Source organism: Chlorocebus sabaeus, chromosome 26, assembly GCF_047675955.1.
Source record: "Chlorocebus sabaeus isolate Y175 chromosome 26, mChlSab1.0.hap1, whole genome shotgun sequence".
Taxonomy (NCBI): domain Eukaryota; kingdom Metazoa; phylum Chordata; class Mammalia; order Primates; family Cercopithecidae; genus Chlorocebus; species Chlorocebus sabaeus.
The window spans coordinates 27,891,398-27,915,281 of record NC_132929.1 but is presented as its reverse complement, the minus strand read 5'-3'; the positions used below and the strand labels follow the sequence as shown (position 1 = coordinate 27,915,281).

General features: G+C 49.2%; 1 protein-coding gene across 3 annotated transcripts in view; it reads left to right on the top strand.

Annotated features, from left to right (window-relative positions):
* Positions 1 to 1,198: 1,198 nt before the first annotated feature.
* Positions 1,199 to 23,884, top strand: part of MYO5C (myosin VC) — a 103,767-nt gene continuing 81,081 nt past the window's right edge. For 2 of the 3 annotated variants that reach the window (XM_038009992.2, XM_008016575.3), the window contains exons 1-6: positions 1,199 to 1,406; positions 13,064 to 13,174; positions 16,274 to 16,439; positions 16,929 to 17,073; positions 20,501 to 20,657; positions 23,488 to 23,631. In XM_038009992.2, the coding sequence (XP_037865920.2) occupies positions 1,380 to 1,406; positions 13,064 to 13,174; positions 16,274 to 16,439; positions 16,929 to 17,073; positions 20,501 to 20,657; positions 23,488 to 23,631 (750 nt within the window). In that variant the 5' untranslated portion in view covers positions 1,199 to 1,379. The remainder of the gene's footprint in view (positions 1,407 to 13,063; positions 13,175 to 16,273; positions 16,440 to 16,928; positions 17,074 to 20,500; positions 20,658 to 23,487; positions 23,632 to 23,884) is intronic. The other variant, XM_008016577.3, reaches the window with a different exon arrangement.

Below are 23,884 nucleotides of genomic sequence, written 5' to 3'. Positions count from 1 at the left end.
TTTTAATCGTGAATCCATCTGGAGCTTATTTTTGGACGCAGTGTTTGCCATGGATCTGCTTTTATTGTTTTTCCATATAACAGGCCCACCTAATAAATATTCTTTTCTTTCACTATCTGGTCCTTAAGCCTACTGTTTAATGTAGGGCCCTGCTGGGGGGCTCCAGCATGTTCCATTACTCACGTATCCGTTCTCATGCAAGTGTCACGCTATTTTAATGACTACTGCTTTGTTATGTCACTAAATATATGGCGGGACACATCTCTCCTCTTTGAGAATTGTCTTAGTTATACAGGGCTTTTATTCTATAATGAAATATAGAATCACTGTACAATTCTCCAAAAGTTCTGTTAGGATTCTGATCCCAATATATTAGGCATATATATTGATTTGGGTAGAAGTGACACCTTGACCATATTAAATATTCCCAGCCAGGAAAATGGTATGTCTCCCATTTACTCGGGCCTCCTTTTAAGATATTTAAGAGAATTTTAACCATTTTCCCACAAAGGCCAAGGGCATTTTTGCGAGTGTAATCTCTGGATGGTTATACTTTTACTGATATTGTAAATATCTTTATTTGAGACGGAGTCTGGCTCTGTCGCCCAGGCTGGAGTGCAGTGGCGCGATCTCGGCTCACTGCAAGCTCCACCTTCCGGGTTCACGCCATTCTCCTGCCTCAGCCTCCCGAGTAGCTGGGACTACAGGCGCCCGCCACCACGCCCGGCTAATTTTTTGTATTTTTAGTAGAGATGGCGTTTCACCATTCACAGGATGGTCTCGATCTCCTGACCTTGTGATCCGCCCGCCTCGGCCTCCCAAAGTGCTGGGATTACAGGAGTGAGCCACCGCGCCCGGCCATAGATATCTTGTATTGCAGAGCCAATGCTCATATAAAGGACCATTACTTATTTTTGTACTGGATTTTGAATACGATGACCTTGCTGGACTCTCAACACTTTTCTTTGTGTTCAGTTCGTTGATTCCCTTGGGTCTTCCATTTAAATGGTCATATCCTCTGCTCTTTGAGGAGCTAACACTCGGGCCGGGCAGCCTCCGGATGCATCTGTTCCTGCCTGGCAGCGCGCCCCGGGCCCCAGCCTTCTCCACCCGCGCTCCCGCCAGGTGCACCGCCGTGCCCCGGCCAATGGCAGCGCGGACTAGCCGGGCCGGGCTTGGAGGGACCAATCCCGCCGCTGCCGCCTCCCCTCGCCGCCAACTCGGGAACGGGAGCAGGAGGCCATTGGAAAACTTTGGGCAAGATGGCCCGGCGGTGATTTCCGCGCCCGTCTCTCCTGCGCCCGGCCTCTGCGCCGCAGGCCCAGCTCCCAAGCCTCGCACGTGCTGCAGCCCCGGCCCGGCCCCGGCCCCCACTGCCCATGGCGGTGGCCGAGCTGTACACGCAGGTAGGAGGGTCCGCTGGGCTCCCGGGAGCGCTGTGGGGGAGCCGGCCCTGCTAACGCTGACTCGACCTGGCGCCCGGGCCACACCTGCGCACCTGACACGGCAGGGCGGGCGGGCGCGCGCTGGGGGCCGCGGAGGGGCCGCGGGGACCAGGGGCGCGAGCGAGCGTCGCCCCTCTAGGGCCCCGACGTACTCCGTCTCTGCCCGCGGGTAAGCCCCCTCCTGGCTCCGCCCCGCCTGGGTGCCCTGCGGGTGGGAAGACCCTGTGGGAGGGGCCGCCTCCGCCGCTCCTGCCTCGGGGCCTAGAATCCCCAATCCCCAGGGGTCGCGCGTGCGTCCCCATCTCCCGGGACTGGAGCGCCTCGGCCCCTTCCTCCCACACCACGGGTGGAATCAGAGTTGCCCATGCGGACGTAGAAGCTGAGACGCCGGCGAGTCTCCTGGGACCCCCTTGAACGAGTTGACACAGAAGCTTATGGCAGCAGTGTTCGGGCTGCTTTCTAGAATTCTGTGCCTTCAAAGTGCGTGAACGTGCATGTAGGCTCATCAGATGCCTAAAGCTGAAGCAGCCTGGGTCACAGGCTTGAGGGCACTGCAGTGGCACCAAGCGCTTGGGGAGCCCAGGGGCCACGAGCACAAAAAAAAAAGCTGCAGTCGTAGGCTCTTTGCCTAACATCCGTACTGTTCGCAACAGTACAAACACTACAGTTTCTAAAGCGCCTTTCCTATACCCTGACTCTGGGAAACACTAGAGCATTCCTCAGAAACTTCCTTTCTGCTGGCTAGGGCTCCACCTCTTACCTCGGAAGGGCAGCGTTCCCTCTGAGATGGGCTTGGGTAATTATTTGGATAAAGAGTGTGACAGTGTTAGCACTTTTGAAAAAAAAAAAAAAATCCGTTTGAATAGCCATAAAGCCTGATCCTCCTATACACCAGTGGAGAAATTTAGAGACCTCAGTATTCAGACGAGTGGGACTAGAATCCATCCATTTCCCCGGACATATGCTCTAGCTTTCTACTTTAAAAGATGCTTTTGCTGTAGATAGAAAAGATAGTCATGAAAATAATCCTGTTTCAATGGTTTAAGCAAACGTTTTTGTTCTACTTTGATTACTTAGTAACAGTCTGGACACAAAGCAACCAAACTGTAGTTTCTCCTCTATTGCATCTCCATTAACTGGAGTTCTAAATGGACAGTGTTTGAATTGCCCTAGTTTTGTTCTAGAATGTTTTAACCAGTGAGAGTGTGAGCCCTCAGAGAGCCGACAGCGCTTCTTCAGCCTTCAGTTTACTGGAAGTGAAAGAAAAGTCTTGGACTAGTCTTAGACTATACTTTAGAGGACACAGAAAAATGCTGCTGCGGAACCTGTTTGAGGTGAGGGTATTTCCAGAAGCAGAAGCACACAGGTGCAAGTGCCCCATCCTCAGGTGCCTCAAACCTCAAATATTTATTAAATGTCTAGTAAGTACCAGGCACAACGTAGGAAAGCTGACAGGAAGGAGTTTAAAGGTACAAGCTTGAAGGGAATGAGAATCTGAGAATCCCAGAGACTGACGCAGCCCAATGGCCATCCCCACCGACCTTGTGTCCAGGTGGACACCTGTGTGCCTAGGCTGCCACCGCCCTTCCTGGTAGGCAGTTAGCCCCCATTTTGTCTGTTCCAGAGGTGGGAAGGGGACGGCCCTGGCAGCCAGAGAACGAGGTCGGGGCTTTATTCCCCAGTGTGGGTTTTGAGTGGGGGCTGGCAGGATCAAGGGTGGTGTGCTAGGACTGTTAGATTTGTTATGTATGCCAGCAGCGCCCTTGGGCTGTGGAGGAGAGGGGCTGGGGTCACGTAGCTGAATTCTCAGGTCATTCCAGCTGTTAGAAGATCATTAGAGCTGCAGTGTTGGCCATGGAGGGTGGAGGCAGGTGAGACTGAGAGGCCGGACTGGGGAGTGGGGTGGGGGTTGGAGGGACCAGCCAAGGATGACATTTGAGGTCAGAGTCTGTATGAGAGAGAGCAAGGTGGTGCTCTTGAGTGAATGAAGGATGTGGCCTGAGGAGGAAATATTTCTTAGAAAAGTCATCAGGCAAGTTCTGTATGTGCAGGGGTTGAAGGGGTGAGGGGCTTCCAAGGGAAGGTGGCTTGCAGAGTGGGAGGTGTCAGAGGGAGGGGATGGGCCCTGCCAAGGGTCTTCTGCCCAGAGGTGGTCACTGAACCAACAAGACACTGAGGGCCGCACCAAGGTGGGAGAAGGCAGACAGAGAAGAGGGCCAGGGACAGACCAGCGGGAAATGCATCTGTGCAAGGAGTGAGAGGAAGCAGAAGGGCTGAGATGGAGCCAACCAGAGGAGGAGCAAACAGGGTTGCTGGGAGGCACCCTGTAGGAACAGGGAAGAGGGAACTCCAGGAGAAGTCTTGGTGAGGGCAGCAGTCGCTGCCAGGTGAGGTGTAAAATCATCCATCGCTTTTCAAAAGCTACAGGGGCCATGCCTTAGAAATGTTCAGAGCAGCAGTTCCCCTATTTGAAATCTCTCTAAGAAGAGCTGGTCTGGCTTTCTCTGCTCAACCACCTCTAGAGGCTCCCATTGCATTCAGACTCACTGACCAGCCACGAGGTCCTGCCTGTCTCCCTGCCGTCACCTGGACTCACGCTCTGCCAAACTCCTTGCCATTCCCTCAATGCCTTGCCAGCACGTCGCCACTGCGTACTTTGGTGCACAGAACTCCACCTGTCCGAGGCTCTGTCTGTCACCTTTGCCCACGGCACCTGCACCTTCCACCTTCAATTTGTGCAGAACCTCTTCTGAGAAAGCCTCTGCAGCCAGCCCCTCCACATGGTGCCTTCCATATTGCCTGTTAACAGCTCGTGAACCCTCTGTCTCCCCCATTGACCAAGAACTTTCAGTGAGCAGGGGACAGTGGGGGCTTCGTAAGTGTTTGTTGTGCACCTGTGTGCATGACTGAACGTTTCTGCTTACAGAAATAGCTAGGACCATGGAGACGATGATATGGATGGTGGTTATTTTTATTTCTATGTACCAGATGCCATCCTCAGAGTTTCATGTGCCCTCTCTTGTTTAATCTGAATAAACAACTCTGTGTGTTAGATGATCTCACACTTTCAGAAATGGCTCGGGTCAAGTAAGTTGCTAAGGTAACATACAAGTGATGGAGCCAGAGGTGAAAACCTATGTTCTTAGTGTCTCTCACCACCACCACCTTCGTTCAACCGCCTTTATGGTCTTCCTCTTCTTCAAGGGATCTGACCTTTTCCCCACACACAGTGGGCTTATGGGAAGTTCATCCACTTTCTAGCTACCTCTCCTGACACCTGCTTTTTTATATTATTCCTTATAATAACTAAATTGGAACCAATTCCTGTGTCCAGCGAGAGGGGGAAAGTTGAGTAAATTATGGAAGACTCACATGATAAAACAGCACGAAGCCATTAAAAGTACTATTTCTGAAGAGTTCCTAACATGAAAACATGGTTATGTGAAAAATGGGGCACAACAATTGTATATACTGTATGAGGATAAACATAAAATATGCAAACAAAGGAAAAAGACCACATATATCACTGCCTAAAGATTGGACGGTCTTTTTTTCTAGTAGCTGCAGAGAAGTCAACAAGGATGAAGGCTGGGGATGGGTCGTTAGGTTTGGCCACTAGGTTTGGTCCCCGGCATCGTTTCTGTTTAGGTAGAACTGTGAAGGGGAAAGGGAGACCCTGACATGACCCGCTAAAGGGAGGAAACTGGCAGAGGACTGCGGTCTGAAGATGTAAGAAAGGCACCAGGCACGGGTTAACCTTGGAAAGGAGTGAGCGCCCGAGGCCGCAGTGGCAGGAGTTGAAGGCACAGAGATACTGACAGAGAAGGAAGACAGCCCAGAGAGCGTGGCAGCTGCTCAGGAGGAAGGGTGGGTAGGACAGAGAGTGACAGTGCCACCAACCTTTTCTCTGACGGCATCATTTGAGACCCTCAGCATCCAGGCCACCTTCCTCTGGGTGAATTTTCACACCTTGATGCCCATTTTAGTGGCACTGTTCTCTAGCCGTGGTCTACTCAGCCATGAGTACGGTGCAACTTCTTGTGAGCATCCCTGAGTGCATCCTGGCATTATGTTAGTACTTTCAGCAGAGCTGGTACATGCTCGGCCCCTGGTGGGTCAAATCAAGTCCTGGTCCTGCCCCTTACGAACTGAGTGATACTGGGCAAGTTACTTAACCTGAGTTTCCACACCAGTACAATGGACTGAATCGTGCTTACCAGCTGAGGAGGTCACTATGAAGATTCATGCGTGTAAAATCCTTAGCACAACACCTGACACATAATGCTTAATAAAGGTTACTCGAATACGGATGCTATCATAATACAGTTGATTTTTTTTTTTTTTACCTAAATACAGACTTTACATTTATCCCTATAAAATTTTCCATTTTATTTAGCGCCCAGCGTTTCTGAAGCTTGTAAAAACCTTTTGAATCTTGATCATCTTTAGCTAATCAATCATTTCATCTGCTTATTTGATACATGTGTTTTGTTTTTTCATCTACGATACTGGTGAAAGCGTTGAATGAAAGGGGAGGCAGTAGAGCTCTGTGGCATGCCTCTGGAGACCTTTTTGTTTTTCTAAAGGTTGCTCTTTGCTCATTAATTAGAACTCAGGTTATGACTGTTTAGTGACAGATTCCCTACAGTCATTCCACCATCTGTTTCTTTCACTTGTGCAAGAGGAACTCACAAATATCTTCGAAGTCTGCTGAAACTCAGATGTGCAAGGTCAAAAGAAGTGTCTTGACTAGCAGTCCAGGGCCCCTGTCTAAAATGAGGTCAAAGTTCAGTGTAATGATTTTTTTTTTTTTTACTTTGGCTAATTCTAAATAGTTTTTAGACTTTTATATATCATTAACAACTCTGGAAAATTAAATGTATCCATTGTATTATGTATGGGTAGTTCAAAGAGAAAAAAAGGGATGAAAAGACTGAAATCCTAAGTTTAGTCTTTAACTGGTGGAACTGAACCACTGGGAATTTGAATTTTTGTTCAAAAGTTGTTTATGGAGTGCTAGCTATGGGAAGTCATTGCATTGGATTCCTAGCACAAAGACTAGGCTCTTGAAGTTCAAATGCCAGTGGGGGAGATGGGAGGCAGCCCAGATACCTGGGGGCGGGGCAGAGAGCGCTCAAGGGGAAAGCATCAGCTCTGCTAGATGGCAAGCGGCAAGGAGAGTGCCCGGATGAGGACTGTGTCCAGCTACTCCACATTATTCAGAGCTGTTTGCTCATGGATGGGGAGAGGATGGGTGGGGCCAAGGTGGAAGGAACAGAAGTACACAGCAGAAAGCCAAAGAAGGCCTGCCATGTTCCAGAAAGTGCTAGTGGTTTTGGGTGACCACAGGCAGAGGGTGGATTGAAAAGAGGGTGAGGCCTGAGTAGGAAAATCAGCCAAAATGCTGGTTGTCCAGGACTGGCTCTTCCTCAAAACCCATGGGGGGTTGATTTTCAAAGCTTTTCTCTTGCCGGGCCCCACCCACAGGAATTCCAATCAAGTACAGTTGAGAGAGTCTGTCTGTTCAAAGAAACCTGGTGCTCAGCCTGGCTGAGGAAGCCCCTGGGGGCTGCTGCACCAGTCGAGAGAAGATTGGTGGGGGTAGGGTTGGGGGCTGACTTATGGCCATGGCAAGGGGGCTGGTGGGCAGGGGCTGACAGGAGAGAGCTTTTAAAAGGCAGTCTTTTCCAGCACCTGGTGACCGTTGGGCTGTTGGGGTGGAGACACGGGGGGCATCCAGCACTGTCCCAGGCTTCTGACATGAGGGGCAAGAGAGCTAGGAAGGAGGAGCGTCCGCATCACTGGAGTTTGGAATTTATGAGTCTACGAGGACATTGAGGGGCTGACATCTTGGAGGCAATTGGAAATGTGGTGTAGAGCTCCAGTGCACGATCTGGGTGGGAGGTCTCAGATGCACAGGTGCCAGGCAGTTGCAGAAGCTCTGGAATTGGGTGGAACTCTCCAGAAACAGCCCATCATGAGAAGAGGCTGGAAGGACCTTGAGAGACACGGACATGGGGGGAGTGGGAGGGGCAGGGGAACCAGGGAAGGGGCCTGTGAGGAGTGAGTGAAGAGGAGGAGGAAGAGAGGGGCATGATGTGACAATCTGGCCTGGCCGACCTGGAGTGTGGACACTCCCAGTCCGGAAAGTGGTTCTAGGAGGGGAACTCATGTCGTCCCATCCTGTCCCATCTTCCATATAAGTCTTCAAGTCATTTCTGTGGCTGATGCCAGAATATCCCTCAGAAAAGTGGGTGGCGTGAGAAGATGCTGTTCTTATCTCACCTGTGTGCCTGGGGGAGGGTGGCTGACATGATCTTGAGCTCATAAGGTTCAGTGGTCCCAAGCCTCTGCCTCAGCTTGGAGCCTTAGCATGGGAGGGCACTCAGGGAAGGTGGGAGGTGGCCCTCTCTTTCTTGCTCTGCTGAAGGGCTTGGCAAGCTGTTCCATCCCAGTCCACAGGCTCCTGCCTCATGGGAAGGCCCCATATTCTGAAGGTCAGTTGACAGCTGCTTACATTGTTTGCATGGACTGTGGACTGTGTCTATTTGAATGAATGCTGTAAAGTTAGGTCTTCCTCCAGTTTGAAGCATTGCTTTGTGGGTAGAGGAATGTGAGGGAGGAGGGGACGGGAATGAATGGGTGGAACTTACCTGGAGCTGAGTAAACTCACCGTGTTTACTTACCAGGCTGGGTTTCAGCTGCAAGGGCACTCAATGCCAGCAAAGGCACCAGGATCGCAGGGTGTGGGCAGCCTGGGGTACTGGGCTGAGGAGTCCCTGGTCTTCAGAAGAGAAGCCGCCAGTGGTTACGTATGTCCTAATATTACCTGCCATTTAATACCACTTTCAGCTGAAACCAATCCTAAACTATAGTTAGGAGAGCACATGGATTGTAAAGTAGATGGTTGCAGTTCAGAGTTCAGGATTACTTTCAGGGCCAGATTCGTTTAATTAACAAGGAGTTCAAACTAGGAGTCACAGGCCCTAGCTCCACTGGAGTCCTGGTCCTTTGAGACTCTGTGTGCTGTTTGGTGAGTTACTGCTCTCTCTGGGCTTCAGGTAGGGGCTCTGTCAAACAAAAGGATTGACTGGCCTAGTGACTTTCACATTACCTCTCAGAGCCCAGGCTTCCTTGGATTGTCCCCAGGGCCCTCCGCTCCAGCTCCGTCAGAACACCTCCACTTTCGCCTGCTTCGCTTAGCCAGCTGGACAACTTCATTTTTTTTTTTTTTTTTTTTTTTTTGAGATGGAGTTTCACTCTTGTCGCCCAGGCTGGAGTGCAATGGCATGATCTTGGCTCACCGAAACCTCCGCCTCCCGGGTTCAAGCGATTCTCCTGCCTCAGCCTCCCAAGTAGCTGGGATTACAGGCACCTGCCACCACACCTGGCTAAATTTTTTTGTATTTTTAGTAGAGACGGGGTTTCTCCATATTGGTGAGGCTAGTCTCGATCTCCCGATCTCAGGTGATCTGAGACTGCCACCACACCTGGCTAAATTTTTTTGTATTTTTAGTAGAGACGGGGTTTCTCCATATTGGTGAGGCTAGTCTCGATCTCCCGATCTCAGGTGATCTGAGACTGCCACCACACCTGGCTAAATTTTTTTGTATTTTTAGTAGAGACGGGGTTTCTCCATATTGGTGAGGCTAGTCTCGATCTCCCGATCTCAGGTGATCCGCCCGCCTCGGCCTCCCAAAGTGCTCTTCCATTCTCGCTCTCTCAAAACTTACACATCCATGTCACATTTCTGTAAGCTCCTGCTTTTTGCTAGCTGTTAAGGATTAAAGCAATTCAAATGATTTAGGGGTAGTCACGATTGATATCCATCCAGTGACTTTTTTATTGAGTAAGCAAGGCGATTTATATTAACAGATGTGTTCCTCATCCAACATTGTCCTAGTCTAGTACTTGTACTGTGAACTTTTTTTTTTTCTTTTGAGATGGAGTTTCACTCTTGCCTCCCAGACTGGAGGGCAGTGGTGCGATCTCAGCTCACTGCAACCTCCACCTCCTAGGTTCAAGCGATTCTCCTGCCTCAGCCTCCTGAGTAGTTGGGATTACAGGTGCGCACCACCACACCCAGCTGATTTTTGTATTTTTTGTAGAGATGGGGTTTAACCATTTTGGCCAAGCTGGTCCTCAACTCCTGACCTCACGTGACCCACCCACCTTGGCCTCCCAAAGTGCTGGGACTACAGATGTGAGCCACCGTGCCCAGGCTGTTTTATTCTTATTCTTTATTTCCTCCGGCATTTTTATATTAACATCTTAAGCATAATGCAATGTTGAAATAACTTTACAGGTCAGGCACGATGGTTTATACCTGTAATCTTAGCACTTCGGGAGGCTAAGACAGGAGGATCACTTGAACCCAGGGGTTCAAGGCTCCAGTGAGCTGTGATCATGTCACTGCACTCCAGCCTGGGCCACAAAACTAGATCCTGTCTCTTAAAAAAAAAAGAAATTATAGTGAGCACCTGTTTTACCACCTGGATTCTGGTGTGGACAGTCTACCATATTCATTGTATCCCATGTCTATCCATCTTTCTGTTCTTCTATCTGACCTGCAATTCATCTCACTTTTTTGAAGCATCTTTAAGTCATATATCAACACACCTTCTAAATATTTCAGTATGCGTATTAACTAGAGTTCCATATTTTTTGTGTGTAAAATTTACACACAATGAGATGCACCAATCTTAAGTCTGCATTGTCTTAGGTTTGAAAAGTGCTTAGCCCCTATGTAACCCAAGCCCCATCAAGATACAGATTGTTACCATCGCTCCCAGAAGACCCCCTCACACACCTTTGGAGTCACTCCCTGGCCCCACCCACCCTCAGAGGCAACTACTGCTGTAAATTGTTTCCCAGCACGCATTAGTTTTAGCTGTTCCAGAACCTGATTTTGTGTCCACAATCGGTGGGTTCTTGGCCTCACTGACTTCAAGAATGAAGCCGCAGACCCTCACAGTGAGTGTTACGGTTCTTAAAGATGGTGTGTCTGGAGTTTGTTCCTTCTGATGTTCGGATGTCTTTAGAGTTTTTTCCTTCTGGTGGGTTAGTGGTCTCTCTGGCTTCAGGAGCGAAGCAGCAAACCTTAGCAGTGAGTGTTACAGCTCTTAAAGGCAGTGCGTCTGGAGTTGTTTGTTCCTCCTGGTGGGTTCGTGGTCTTGCTGGCTTCAGGAGTGAAGCTGCAGACCTTTGCTATGAGTGTTACAGCTCATAAAGGTAGTGCAGCCCCAAAGGGTGAGCAGCAGCAAGACCTATTGCAAAGAGCAAAAGAACAAAACCTCCACAGCATGGATGGGGACCCAAGCAGGTTGCCACTACTGGCCCCAGCAGCCTGCTTTTATTCGGTTACCTGACCCAACCCACATCCTGCTGATTGGTTCATTTTACAGAGAGCTGATTGGTCCATTTTTGACAGCGTGCTGATTGGTGCATTTACAATCCCTGAGCTAGACACAGAGTGCTGACTGGTGTATTTACAATGCATTAGTTAGACCTAAAGGTTCTCCAGGTCCCCACTAGACCCAGGAGCCCAGCTGGCTTCACCTAGTGGATCCCGCACCAGGGCTGCAGGCGGAGCTGCCTGACAGTCGCGCTCCCTGCGCCCGCACTCCTCAGCCCTTGGGCTGTTGATGGGACCCGGAGCCGCGGCGCAGGGGGCGGCGCTCTTCGGGGAGGGGCGGAGGAGGGGAGGGTCAGGCATGGCGGGCTGCAGATCCGGAGCTCTGCCCGGCAGGGAGGGAGCTGAGGCCCTGCGAGCATTCAAGCGCAGCGCTGGCGGGCCGGCACTGCTGGGGGACCCAAGGCACCCTCTGCAGCTGCTGGCCCGGGTGCTAAGCCGCTCACTGTCCCGGGCCTGCGGCTGACCGCTCGGAGTGCTGGGTCTGCCGAGCCCACGCCCTCCCGGACCTGGCGCTGGCCCGCGAGCACCGCGCGCAGCCGCGGTTCTCGCCTGTGCCTCTCCCTCCGCACCGCCCTACAAGCAGAGGGAGCCGGCTTCGGCCTGGACTAGCCCAGAGGGGGGCTCCCACCGTGCTGTGGTGGGCTGAAGGGCTCCTCAAGCTCCGCCAGGGTGGACTCTGAGGCCGAGGGGGCGCCGAGAGCGAGGGCTGCTAGCCTGTTAATCACCTCTCAATTTGAAGGGACTCACATAGGAGGTACTCATTTGTGTAAGACTTCTTTAACTCAGCGTGCTTTGGTGACTCACCCATGCTTTTGCTTGCAGCAGTAGTTCATTCCTTTTTATGAGTAAGTTGTATTTCATTGTATGGGTATACTGCAGGCATTTTTAAAAATTCTCATTAATGGACATTTAATCTGTTTCCAATTTTTGTCCATTATAAATGAAGTTATTATGTCCCATATCACAGAATTTAATGTACCATTCTTTGAGGGGGGGCTTATATTTTGATATTTGCCTTTAAAGATTAATATTTATTGTTCTGATTATAAAAGTAATAGATGCATATTGTAGAAAAATACATCAAACTCTCAGGTGTCTTATATAAGGACACTAATTTTAAAATCCTACTGGGCGTGGTGGCTCATGCCTGTAATCCCAGCACTTTGGGAGGCTGAGGCAGGTGGATCACTTGAGATCAGAAGTTCGAGACCAGCCTGACCAACATGGTGAGACCCCCGTCTCTACTAAAAAAACAAAATTAGCCAGCGTGGTGGTGGGCGCCTGTAATCCCAGCTGCTCAGGAGGCCGAGGCAGGAGAATCACTTGAACCCAGGAGGCAGAGGTTGCAGTGAGCCAGGTTCATGCCACTGCACTACAGCCTGGGCAATAAGAGTGAAAATCCATCTCAAGAAAAGAAAATCCTGTTGGGTCAGTGCCTTACCCTCATGATGTCATTGAACCTTAATTACCTTCTGAAGACCCTATCTCCGGATGTAGTCAATTGCGGGTTAGGGCTTCAACATATGAATTTGGGGGACACACAGTTCAGCCCACAGCAACATGGTTCTACCCAAAGACTTGCACATCGGCACTGAGCCAGGCGTACCCATTGCCTGCTGGGAATTGAGCTGGGTGGCTGTGTCTGGACTTCTGCATTTCCCACTGTGGGAGTCCTTGGTAGCCCACCGGTGTGATAAGATTGTGATGGCATTGCTGTAACAATACTTTCATAGCATTTTACAAAGTTCTTTCAAGTACGAAGTCTAATTTAACCTCCCAGGGAACTTGTGAAATAGATATTGTTGTGGTGATTTTGTGGATGAGAAAAATGAGGCACTGTTAAGTGTCTGGCCCAGAGTTCCATAGTCAATCAGTGGTAAAAGAAATCCCTCTCCTCTAACCCTGTAGACAGCCATGAGATGTTTCCATTAAGGTACTCGCAGATTTCTTTCCCACGTCCAGGTTTTCAGCATTCAAGGTTTATCTAGAAGGCTTTGGGATTTCCATTGCCTGTAAACTGAGGCAGCCAGGCCCAGTGCGTTGCAAATGCATGAAAGATCACCTCATAAGCAAAATTAGGTAGACGTATTCCTCATAAAGGAGCTGACCTAGTGGACAGAAAGAAACCTTCCTGCATCTAACCATGCATTGATCCATGCTTTTGAAAGTTCTGAAATTCAGCTTTTCTCATCCTGTTGGTCAGTACAACAGGGTCTGGATTCCCGATCCTGAAGAAGTTTGGAAGTCTGCTGAAATAGCCACGGACTACAGAGTTGGTGACAAGGTCCTGCGACTCCTGCTGGAGGATGGAACGGTGAGAGTCCATGCTGTTTGCGGCTGCGTCAATGTGTAACGTGGTAGCTGGGGTATGTGTGAGGATGGGGACACGTGGACCCCGTGGGAGGCACCCAAGGGAGGGCGCATGAGTGGGCACCAGCACCATCCCAAATGGCACCCTGGCACCAGGACTCACTGATGTGTCTGTACTCCTTCCCTCCTTCCCCTATGCTGCCCTGCATCCACCGGGCCTCTCTCTGTGAAGAGGGCCCAGCTGCAGGAGCCAGGTCTGTGCCACGGCACTGCATTTCCAGGCACCCAGCATTACTGGGAGACTGCTGAAAAGTGATTCTCTATTTTGGCTTCCTGAGTCTCAGCCCAGAGATTGGGCAAAGATGAAAAACTTGGAGAGAAGTCGTTTGAGCCCAAGGCATACACTGGTAAAGAAAAACATCAAGATGCGAAGGGGAGGAAAATGAGAAGAGGGAGATAGAAAATAGGCAGGGAGAGGGAGGAGTGGGAGGAGATTGGAGGGAGCCGGTCCACGGATGTACAGAAATGTGTAAGGGAGGGAGTGTGGCAGGAACAAGAAGACAGGGATGTTGTCTTTGTGTGACATTATAAGGTGCCTCTGTTGGTGCTGGTGTGGTGAGGGGGAGGTGAGGATGAACTTCAGCAGTTGCTCCCGTGGTGGGATGAGCTAGTGAGGAGCTTCCCTGCAAGGCTGCATGTGCCTTCTGATGACGCAGCTTCTGAAGACTGCATGTGCTCTAAGTGTCCCTCATGAGTCGTCCTTGCCCACCATTGCTGTAGTGACATTCCACTGGATTTGTAGCTAGGGTGACTGGATGGGTTTAGAATCAAGTATCTGGATAGAGACCTGGGCAGGGGATTTGTGCTCCATCTAGATCCCAGAGCTGGGTCTGGGGAACATCATGTGAGGATTAATTGACAAAGCATGTGAATGGGTTCTGCAGGGACAGGGCACACTACTTCTAATCAGACTGTCCTGGATTTGGGAGACATTTCCTGAGATCCTGGGAAGGCAGATGAACATAGCAGTTAAAGACATACCCTCTAGAATCAGATGATCTGGCTTCAGATCCTGGCATGGCCACTTGTTAAGTCTTTGGCAGCAAGCCCCCAGTTTCCCCATATGTACGAAGGAGGTAATGACTGCACCATCCCAGGGTTGCTGAAGTGCGATGAGACAATCCTGTGTGCATGTGTAAAGAAAGGCAGGAGCTCTGGGAAGAGCCTCTTGCTCCCTGGGGCTTCCCTGCCCAGCAGGAGCTCTCGCAGCTTTTGTTGAGTGTCTCCTGTGCACAGTCTGGGCTCCAATTAGGGATCAGGTGGCTTTGTCTGGGGAGGAAAATCTCAAGGCAGCAGCTGCAGTGTCAGTTTGCTGCTTTGGTAATGTCTGCAGGGCTTCAGGTGGCTACATTCCCGGCCTTGACCCGGCTGCAGAGGCGAGTAGGATGGCGGACAGCCAGACCACTCTTTAACTCAACCCTTTGTCAATACTGTAAGAGAAAAGGCCTGTGTGCTGTAGGAAAATGTCACCTCTGCCTCCACCTGTCAACATAATGTTCATTACATTTTCTCCCCTCCTCCAAAAGACTGTCCTTTCTGCCTCCCTGTTGCTTTCACACATAACACATACAGAGGCCAAACCAGAAGTGGGGGTTGTGGATTTACAATAGAAAAACAGAGACAAGGAAAGTCAGTAGGTATTCGAAACATTGTTCCTGATTTTATTTTCAAAAGTGTTTAGGTTGAGAATATTCTGGTCGGGGTTAGGTCACCATACACTTGCATTGGTAACGGGGGAGCAGGAGCTGGCCTGAGGATCTGTGTCCAGTTGTGGATTGCCCTGAGCTGCTCGCTTTATGCAGAACAGACCAATCAGCCAGCGAAACCCCTGCCATCGACAAGGAAGCACTGTGCTAGTGAGAGAGCACAGGCTTCAGAGTGAGACCCAGATTCACTGTGTGACCTTGGACAACAAATTCCTACTTTCTGAACCTGTCTCGTTGACTTTCTTGGTTGGGGTAGTCACGTCCTCCCTGGAAGGCAGTTTTGAGGATTAAATGAAACAATCCATGCTGAGTGCTTGGCATGGGGTCTGCACAGTGGCACTTGCTAAGGGGCAACTGGGCCACCTTGTGGAGCTGGCCCAGGACCAGAGATCAGAAGGAATCCAGAGATACTGACTGAATACCAGGAAGGCGGCGGTGGCCTGAGAAGGTAGAAGAGAAACAAGCATGCTGGGTAACCTGCTCAAGTTGCTTTAGTTGGGCTTCACGTCCCCCAGCGGTGAAATGGGAGTGTAGGAATTAGAATACTCTGACATTGGAAAGGCCCAGTCGTCTGTGGCACAGATGCCACGGGACCTGCTCGCCTCACCTTCGTTCTGCTGAGGCAGCCGCTTTAGGAATACTAGGTTAAATCTAGCAGAAGAGGAGCAAGTCTGGGAAGATTCCCTGGCCCAGGGCTGAGAGTGATAGAAATAGACAGCCCTGCTGGGGGAGCCGCGAGCCCTCGGGCATGTGGGCGACTGCAGACAGGAGACACCTGCACCAGGGGCCTGTCACGGAGAGACCACCACCTGCACGGACTCCTTTAGGTATTTGTCACCACCAAGTGTGTCAACTTTGAGCAGAGACTCAACAACCTTAGAGTTAAAGGGACCTTAGGCCATTGTGTCATTTTAGCTACAGCATCTTGTTTTCAAACAAAAACTTGCATGACCTCAACATTGAAACCACATACAGGTAGAGCCCCTGTGGGAGATTCAGGAATGGGGCACCTGGATCTCTGCCCATGTAGCTTCCCCAGCACCCCTCATTGAGGCCTCTGTAGCTCTAAGGACCCGTGGTCTGGTCTAGCTCCTCTTCGCAGATGAGAGAAATGAGGCCCGGAGAGGGCGAGTGACTTGCCCCAGTGCACATAGCCAGTGCCCTAGTCCCCTGCTCCTACTTTTCATTATTCCAGGAGTCAGCTGTGAAGATTTTCTTGTTGCTATACATACATTTGCTTTTTAGTGTCAGTGATGACTCTGGAAATAAAAACAGTGCTTCAACAGAACGCCAAAACTCTTCTATTTCCAGAGCTTTACTTTTATCTTTGTCCATAGGAGCTGGATTATTCCGTCAATCCAGAATCTCTGCCTCCACTTCGGAATCCTGACATCCTCGTGGGCGAGAATGACCTCACGGCTCTCAGCTATCTCCATGAGCCCGCGGTGCTCCACAACCTCAGGATCCGCTTTGCAGAATCCAAACTCATTTACACCTACAGTGGTAAGGAGAGCAATTCTAGGAAGTAAGGAATGGCACTGGAATGGAAGCTTGCTGTCTGTAGCCTCCTGGTTGTTTTATGTTTATACTGAGCACCCAGAGTTTGTTGTACAAAGAAGTATCTAGGTGGGGAGAGTCTTCAACAAGAACTAAGACTGGACTACCGAGAAAAAGAGATGTAACAAAGCTTGTGTTTGGGTTTCTCATCGGATTTGATACATTTATTACTTATTTTGGGCAATGATATTACTTACATTGTGAACTGCAAAAATGTTTCCGTTTGGGAGCATTTCCACCTGTCCTGTCATCCAACCGTCAGACCAGCCGGAGGGTGTAGGTGACTGACAGGGAATTAATTCAGCGCGTGAAGTGACTTGCCCAAAGTCACACAGAAGGTTTAATAAGTGACAGAGCTGGGGTTTCATAAAAAAACACACTGGAGAGGCAGGTGGCAGTAAGAATCTTTTAACTGCATCTAACATCTTTCCCCAGGAATCATTTTGGTGGCCATGAATCCTTACAAGCAGTTGCCAATATACGGTGATGCCATCATCCACGCCTACAGCGGGCAGAACATGGGCGATATGGACCCACACATATTTGCCGTGGCAGAAGAGGCATACAAGCAGATGGCCAGGTAGCTTCCTGCCAAGCTGGACTTCCCCTTGCTCTGCCAATGCTCCCTGCATTTGCCAGACCATCACAGTGGAGGGGAGATACCGAGGTTGGGCTCATTAAAAGAGATAGGCCAGAGATGGTGCTTTGTCGAGCCGACTACCTGGAATGAATAGCAAACGACTGTTCCATGTACCTGACCTGTCAAGACTGAGTTTCCTGGGTTTTGTTCCTTCAAGGTAGTCAAGTCAGTCCTACCAGTTTGGGAATAGCAGATCCTTTTCTTGCAGTGTGTTTGGTTGGAGGAGTGTTGATTTAATCTCTGCTGTGAGATGTTTAAGTTTTTTTTAAACCCATTCAGGGAAGCAGAATCTGATGACAGGGGATTTAGCTGCAGGAGGTTTTAGGTGCAGGAGACTTGGAGTTGTATCCTGAGTTCACTGCTAGGTGTTTGTAGGACCCCGTGGAGTTCTTGTTTCACTAGTGCACATGTATGGAAAGCCTCCTGCGAATGAGGCACCACACACACATTCCCATATGTCATCTGGGATGGCCTCAGAATAGCCCACGATGCAGATGTCTGGGCGGTAAACAGCTTCAGGGAATAACCAACCGAGGTTAGGCAGCAAGTAAAAGGCAGATCTGGGATTTGTGCTCAGATTTTTAAACTCTAGTTTATTTTTCCCATAACTCTCACTTTTGGCTTCAGTGTCTTCATCTGTAAAGTATGGAGAATAAAAACACCACGCTATCTTTGTAGCTGCCTTTACAGTTTGCAAAAGAACTTTCACATACAGTGGTCTCCCTTGAGTCTTACAGCACTCCTGTGAAGTCGACTGACTTTATTGCGCACTTTTCACAGATGGGAAATCCGAGGCACAGGACCTGGACCTGCTGACTCTTTACCTAAGTCTTTACTGCATAACCCCAGCTGCAGCTCCTGAGCTCCCTCTGCTTTATGTCTTCGTCCGTGAGCTGGACTCTCAGAGGGCACCCATTCCTGGTTCTGCTGCTTATAATGAGAGGGCAGGTGGTAGCTTCCATGAGGTAGAACACGTGCTGCTTTCCTGCAGAGCCGTCTAATGGGCAGTCTGGGGATAGACCGAGCTTCTTCACAGTCATCAGAGACCAGTGCTGTGCAGCTCCCTGTCCCTGGGGTGGGGCAGGCATCCTCAGGGACAAGCTAGTGCTCAGCTCTGTCTTCCATATTCTAGGTGACAAGGCATATGAGGGGAAGGGTACAGCCCTCCAGGTTAGGGAGATTCTCCGGAAACCCCACAAAGCGCTTCTGCTCACAGCTCATCGGCCAGGACCTCACTCACACAGGGAGGCTGGGATGTGCAGTCTTTCATATGCACAGCGGGGCACTGCCTGGCCACTGGGGCCTAGTCCCTAAGAAGGAAGAGGAGAATGCGAGTGAATACTGGATAGAGAATTAGTAGCTTCTGCTGCACCAAGATTCCTTCTAACCCGAAAACCCCCACGGTTCTGAGATTTTTCCCTGGCTCCCTGCAGGTCTCCCAGGTATTATGGTGATTAGGGTCTGGGTATCAGTGGGATGAGCTCTTGGGCACTGTAGGGCTGTGCTCACTTCAGCCCTGAAGAGCCAGTGTCTCCTTGGCGGTCTGTGTAACTGCAGTAACAGAATGGAGCCTAAAGCAGGCGCATGTTGGCCTTATTTGATGCTAGACAGGGAGTGTCCCTCAGGGATGTAGAACAGGACTGGGATTACTGAAGCCCTGTTCTATGCCCTGAGGGACACTGAGCATGTCATTCACCTTCTCGGAGTCTTCATCTTGTCTCTGAAATGAAAATATTGGACCAGGGCTCTGTACCCAAAGTCTTCTCCAGCATTCACATGGGAGGCTGTGGCTCTGTGCTCTGGGTCAAGTCACTCCACCCACGGTCACCATTTTACTCCTCTGTAAGAGACAGATCTGTGTCGTAGGACTTTCGTGAAGCTTAAATGAGAATCTGTATTCACTCAGCACCTGGCATGTGAGCGGTGCCGCATCCACAGAGCCGCGTTAGAAGCTTCCACCGTCACGATCTTATGACATGAAAAGTTTAGTGCATTTTTAAAAATCTCTAAATTATATAACAGAACATGTTGGCTTACAGAGCGCATATGTTCCCAAGCATCTTTTGAATAATTGCTCTCAAAATAATGTCCTTGAAATGTTTTTATATTTAAGTGGGATGTGCAGAAAGGAGTTGACATAAGGCCTGAGGCTGCTATCTTTAGAGGCCTGCTTGCAAGGTGGCCCGTGGCTGGCCTCTGATTTCATGACGGTTCCTGACATTTCTTGGTTGATAAAATGGCTCATTTTACCTAAACTCAAGCTGTTTGTGTAAACAATGTGCTTTATGCTGAATACCTGCTTTCCTTCTGGGAGTCTGGAATGTTGGCATGTGCCAGGCAGAAGGTGGGCACTGCATCTCTAATGAGCTTCCCTCGCAGCCAGCATTTCACATGTGCTGTCAAATTCCTTGCTGGAGGAATTGAGCGTGCCCTGTGTGACCTGACTGGGAGAGGACCCCTGGAAATTTGCACCCAGGTTCCACTGGACTTTGCCCTGCATGCCTTTTCCCCTTGCTGCTTTTGCTCTGTATCCTCTTGGTGCAGTCAGTCTTAGCTGTGAGGATGACTGTATGCTGAGTCCTGTGAGTTCTCTTACTGGGACACTGAACCTGGGGTTGGTCTTCGGGCCCCTCAGTAATTTTGGGGTACTCAATAAATACACGTTGACAAGTAGCATGATGACCTGCACAGGGTCCATCTAGAAAGAGGGTGCTCAGGAGAAGGTGGGGAGGGCAGAGGAGAGATGAAATTCAAGAACAAAGTTTAAAAGCAAAAATCCTGCCCAGAGACTGGGAGGGATGGGAAGGAGCAGTTTTTTGGTTGAGTGGAAAGGTTGAGTAGGGAAGCAGTAAGGAGTAAGGATTGGAATAAAAGGTTGGATGAAAGATAGAAAAAAAAATCTAGAAGGAAATTGATTGAGGGTTTTTTTTTTTTTTTTTTTTTTTTTTTTTGAGACACAGTCTCGCTCTGTCACCCAGGCTGGAGTGCAGTGGCACAATCTCGGCTCACTGCAAGCTCCGCCCCCCGGGTTCACGCCATTCTCCTGCCTCAGCCTCCCGAGTAGCTGGGACTACAGGCGCCCACCACCGCGCCCCGCTAATTTTTTGTGTTTTTAGTAGAGACGGGGTTTCACTGTGTTAGCTAGGATGGTCTCGATCTCCTGACCTCGTGATCCGCCTGCCTCAGCCTCCCAAAGTGCTGGGATTACAGGCGTGAGCCACCACGCCCAGCCTTGATTGAGATTTTAAAATAGTAGAGTGACAAAACGGTTTCCCTCTTTTGTCTTGTCCGCATTTGTCTTAATTAGCGCACATCGCCTCTTTAATGGGAAGAAACTAACATTTGAAAACTCTTTTATTTGCTTTAGAAACAACAGAAACCAGTCCATAATTGTAAGTGGAGAGTCGGGTGCTGGAAAGACAGTGTCAGCTCGCTATGCCATGAGGTACTTCGCCACCGTCAGCAAATCGGGCAGCAACGCTCACATGGAGGACAAGGTCCTGGCGTCCAATCCCATCACCGAGGTGCGTACCGCTGCGGAAGGCAGCCGTGTGTTGATGATGGAAATGGGGGTTGGTTGGGTTCTGTGCTCTCCTGGCTAATTCAAGTTCCACCCTTTAAAGACTAAAGAAGTGAGGGCAGGAAAGACCCAGGAAGCCTGTTTGCTGGTGGGATTTGAAGGAGATGGGGACAGAATTGCTGCTTTCAAGGCTCTCTCCTGCTCTACCTCCTGGGCTGGAAATCTACCGTCAGATTCCAGAAGTCCTCTGTTTACATTTATATCCCAGGGGAAAACCAAACATCACTGGTGCACTGAAATCACTGGTGTTCTCCAGCCAGCTGGCGTCAGCTTTCATGAGCTGATTGTTAAAATATTCAGGAGTTTTGCAAGCTGATTGATAAACCTTTGGTAGTTTGATATCAGTCATGGGAGAAGAATTTATACCTTCTGCCTTGGCAAAGGCTACATGTAAAGACTCTTCCTCCTGCCCTCCCCAAGAGCCAGTTCATCAGCACACTGCTGACTGGGACAGAGAGTGGGCAAGACCAACTGTGACAGTGCCCAGGGGTGAGGAGATAGCCCTCAAGGAAGAAGGGGCACCCAAAAGGGACAGAGGAGGTCCCCGCAAGCCAACTCCAGCTGCCCTGCAAAATGGGAAGAGGATTGATTTGAATTTATTTGGAAGCAAAGCAAATAATTAAGAACATTAGACTCGTAGACCTCTTCTCCCTGTTTTCTCAAATCAAAATCCTCAGTGAATATTTATCAGACCATCTACTCTGTTGAAGCCACTGTGTAGCTAATGTGGGAAGTGATGGAAAGGAATAAGACCCAATCTCCAAGTTAAGATTCTTCTAACCTAACGTAAGAATATTTTAAAATTAAATAGAAACATAAGTGAGGAGGGGGTACTAAGAAACACTGCAAAGCTCATAGTTCAGAGGCATAAGCTTCTTAGAAACATAAATTACAATCCAAGATACCAATAGAAAAGTTATCAAGGCTGGGTGCAGTGGCTCACATCTATAATCCTGCACTTTGGGAGGCTGAGGTGGGTGAATTTCTTGAACTCAGAAGTTCCAGATCAGCCTGGGCAACATGATGAAACCCCATCTCTACCAAAAATACAAAAAATTAGCCAGGTATGGTGGCACATGTCTGTAGTCCCAGCTACTCAAGAGGCTGAGGTAGGTAGATTGCTTGAGTCAGGAGGTGGAGGTTGCAGTGAGCCAAGATTGCACCACTGGCACTCCAGCCTGGATGACAGAGTGGGACCCCGTCTCAAAATAAAAGTTATCAAGAGCCAGTGCCAAGTTAAATGCCCAGTGGATAATTTTGTGTAAATATTTAGGGTTTGTCTCCCCCACTAGACTGTACACTCTGAAGGCAGGACTATATCTATTTGGTTCACCTTTGTTTACCGAGCGCATGGCACATAGTAGGTGCTCAGTAAATACATGTTTACAGGCAGCATGATGACCTGGGCAGGGTCCATCTAGAAAGAGGGTGCTCAAGAGAGGGTGGGGAGGGGCAGAGGAGAGATGAAATTGAAGAACAGAAGTAAAAAGCAAAAATCCTGCCCAGAGAGTGGGAGGGATGAGAAGGAGCAGTCTTTTGGTTAAGTGGAAAGCTTCAGTAGGGAAGCAGTAAGGAGTAAGGATTGGAATAAAGGTTGGATGAAAGATGTGAACTTTTAATTGAGCATCATAGGCATTTGGGGCCTGAGTGAGTTGAGGCACCTCATATTCTCTCATTTAATCCTTCCAATTCTGTAAGTGTTCTGGTCAGTCTGGGCTGCTGTTATAATAATAAGTGTAAGATACTTTAGTATAATATACTTTAGTGTCATCGACCAGGTGGCTTATAAACTACAGAAATTTATTTTTCACAGTTCTGGAGGCTGGAAGTCCAAGATCAGGGTGCTAGCAGGGGTCAGGTTCTGGCGAGGCCTCTCTTCTGGGTGCCTGCCTGCTGTCTTCTCACGGTACCCTTACATGGTAGAAAGAGAGCAAGAGAGGTCTCTGGGATCCCTGGTATGTAGGCATTAAAATCCCACTCCCAGGGGCTCTATCCTCGTGACATCATTACTTCCCAAAGGCCCACCTTACCATACCGACACACAGGGTTAGGATTCCAGCATGAGGATTTTGGGAGGATACAAACATTCAGTCCATAACGGTGAGTTGCTTATTATTCTCATATTACAGATAGAGAGATTAAGACCTGGAAAGATGAACTACCTTTTTTGTTTGTTTGTTTTTGAGACAGGGTCTCGCTGAGTTACCCAGGCTGGAGTGCGGTGGTGCAATCATAGCTCACTACAGCCTCCAGCTCCTGGGCTCCAGCAATGCTCCCACCTCAGCTTTCTGAGTAGCTAGGACTACAGGCACATGCCACCATGCCTGGCTAATTTTTTTGTGTTTTGTAGAGACGGGAGTCTCACTGTGTTGCCTTGTCTGGTCTTAGACTTCTGGCCCTCAAGTGAATTTCTCGCCTCAGCCTCCTGAAGTGCTGGGATTACAGGCATGAGCCACCGCACCTAGCCAGTGAACTAACTTGTAAGACATTACACAGATAGCAAAGATAGAACCCAGGGCCCTGAAACATCAGAACCTGTGCTCTTTCTGGTCCTCCCCCGTGTCTGCCAGTGGGACCGAGGAGAGGTTTGAGTAGCAGGCTCGGGATTGGTCATGTTCCCTACCAGCCTGGGGTTGTTTTCTTTCCCCAGACCTCCCTCTGCCAATCAGACCTTCCCCTCGGGTACGGAATCGCATTTGACCAAAAACTCCTGCAATAACGTTGAGGCAAAAATCTTTTAATGTTGTTATTTCAAAAGAGTTATGTTTTTTTAGGCTGTCGGAAATGCCAAGACCACCCGCAATGACAATAGTAGTCGGTTTGGGAAATACACAGAAATCAGTTTTGATAAACAAAATCAAATTATAGGAGCCAACATGAGAACTTACCTCCTGGAGAAATCCAGAGTTGTCTTTCAAGTAAGTATTAAATTTCCTTTTCCCTAGCTTTTGGAACATTATTTACATTTATATACTTATTATATATACTCAGGCAAGCTACGCTATGCTGTGAATTGAAGACTGGGGTTTTCTTATCTTTCATTTGCAGTTTGGATTCTTTTTTCTGTTTATTAAAACTTGGTGGTGAATAGGTGTAATATCAGGTGAGTTGTATGACTGTAGGAAAAGGTTATGACTTTTTAATTTGGGGGATTTACAAAATCCTTATAGT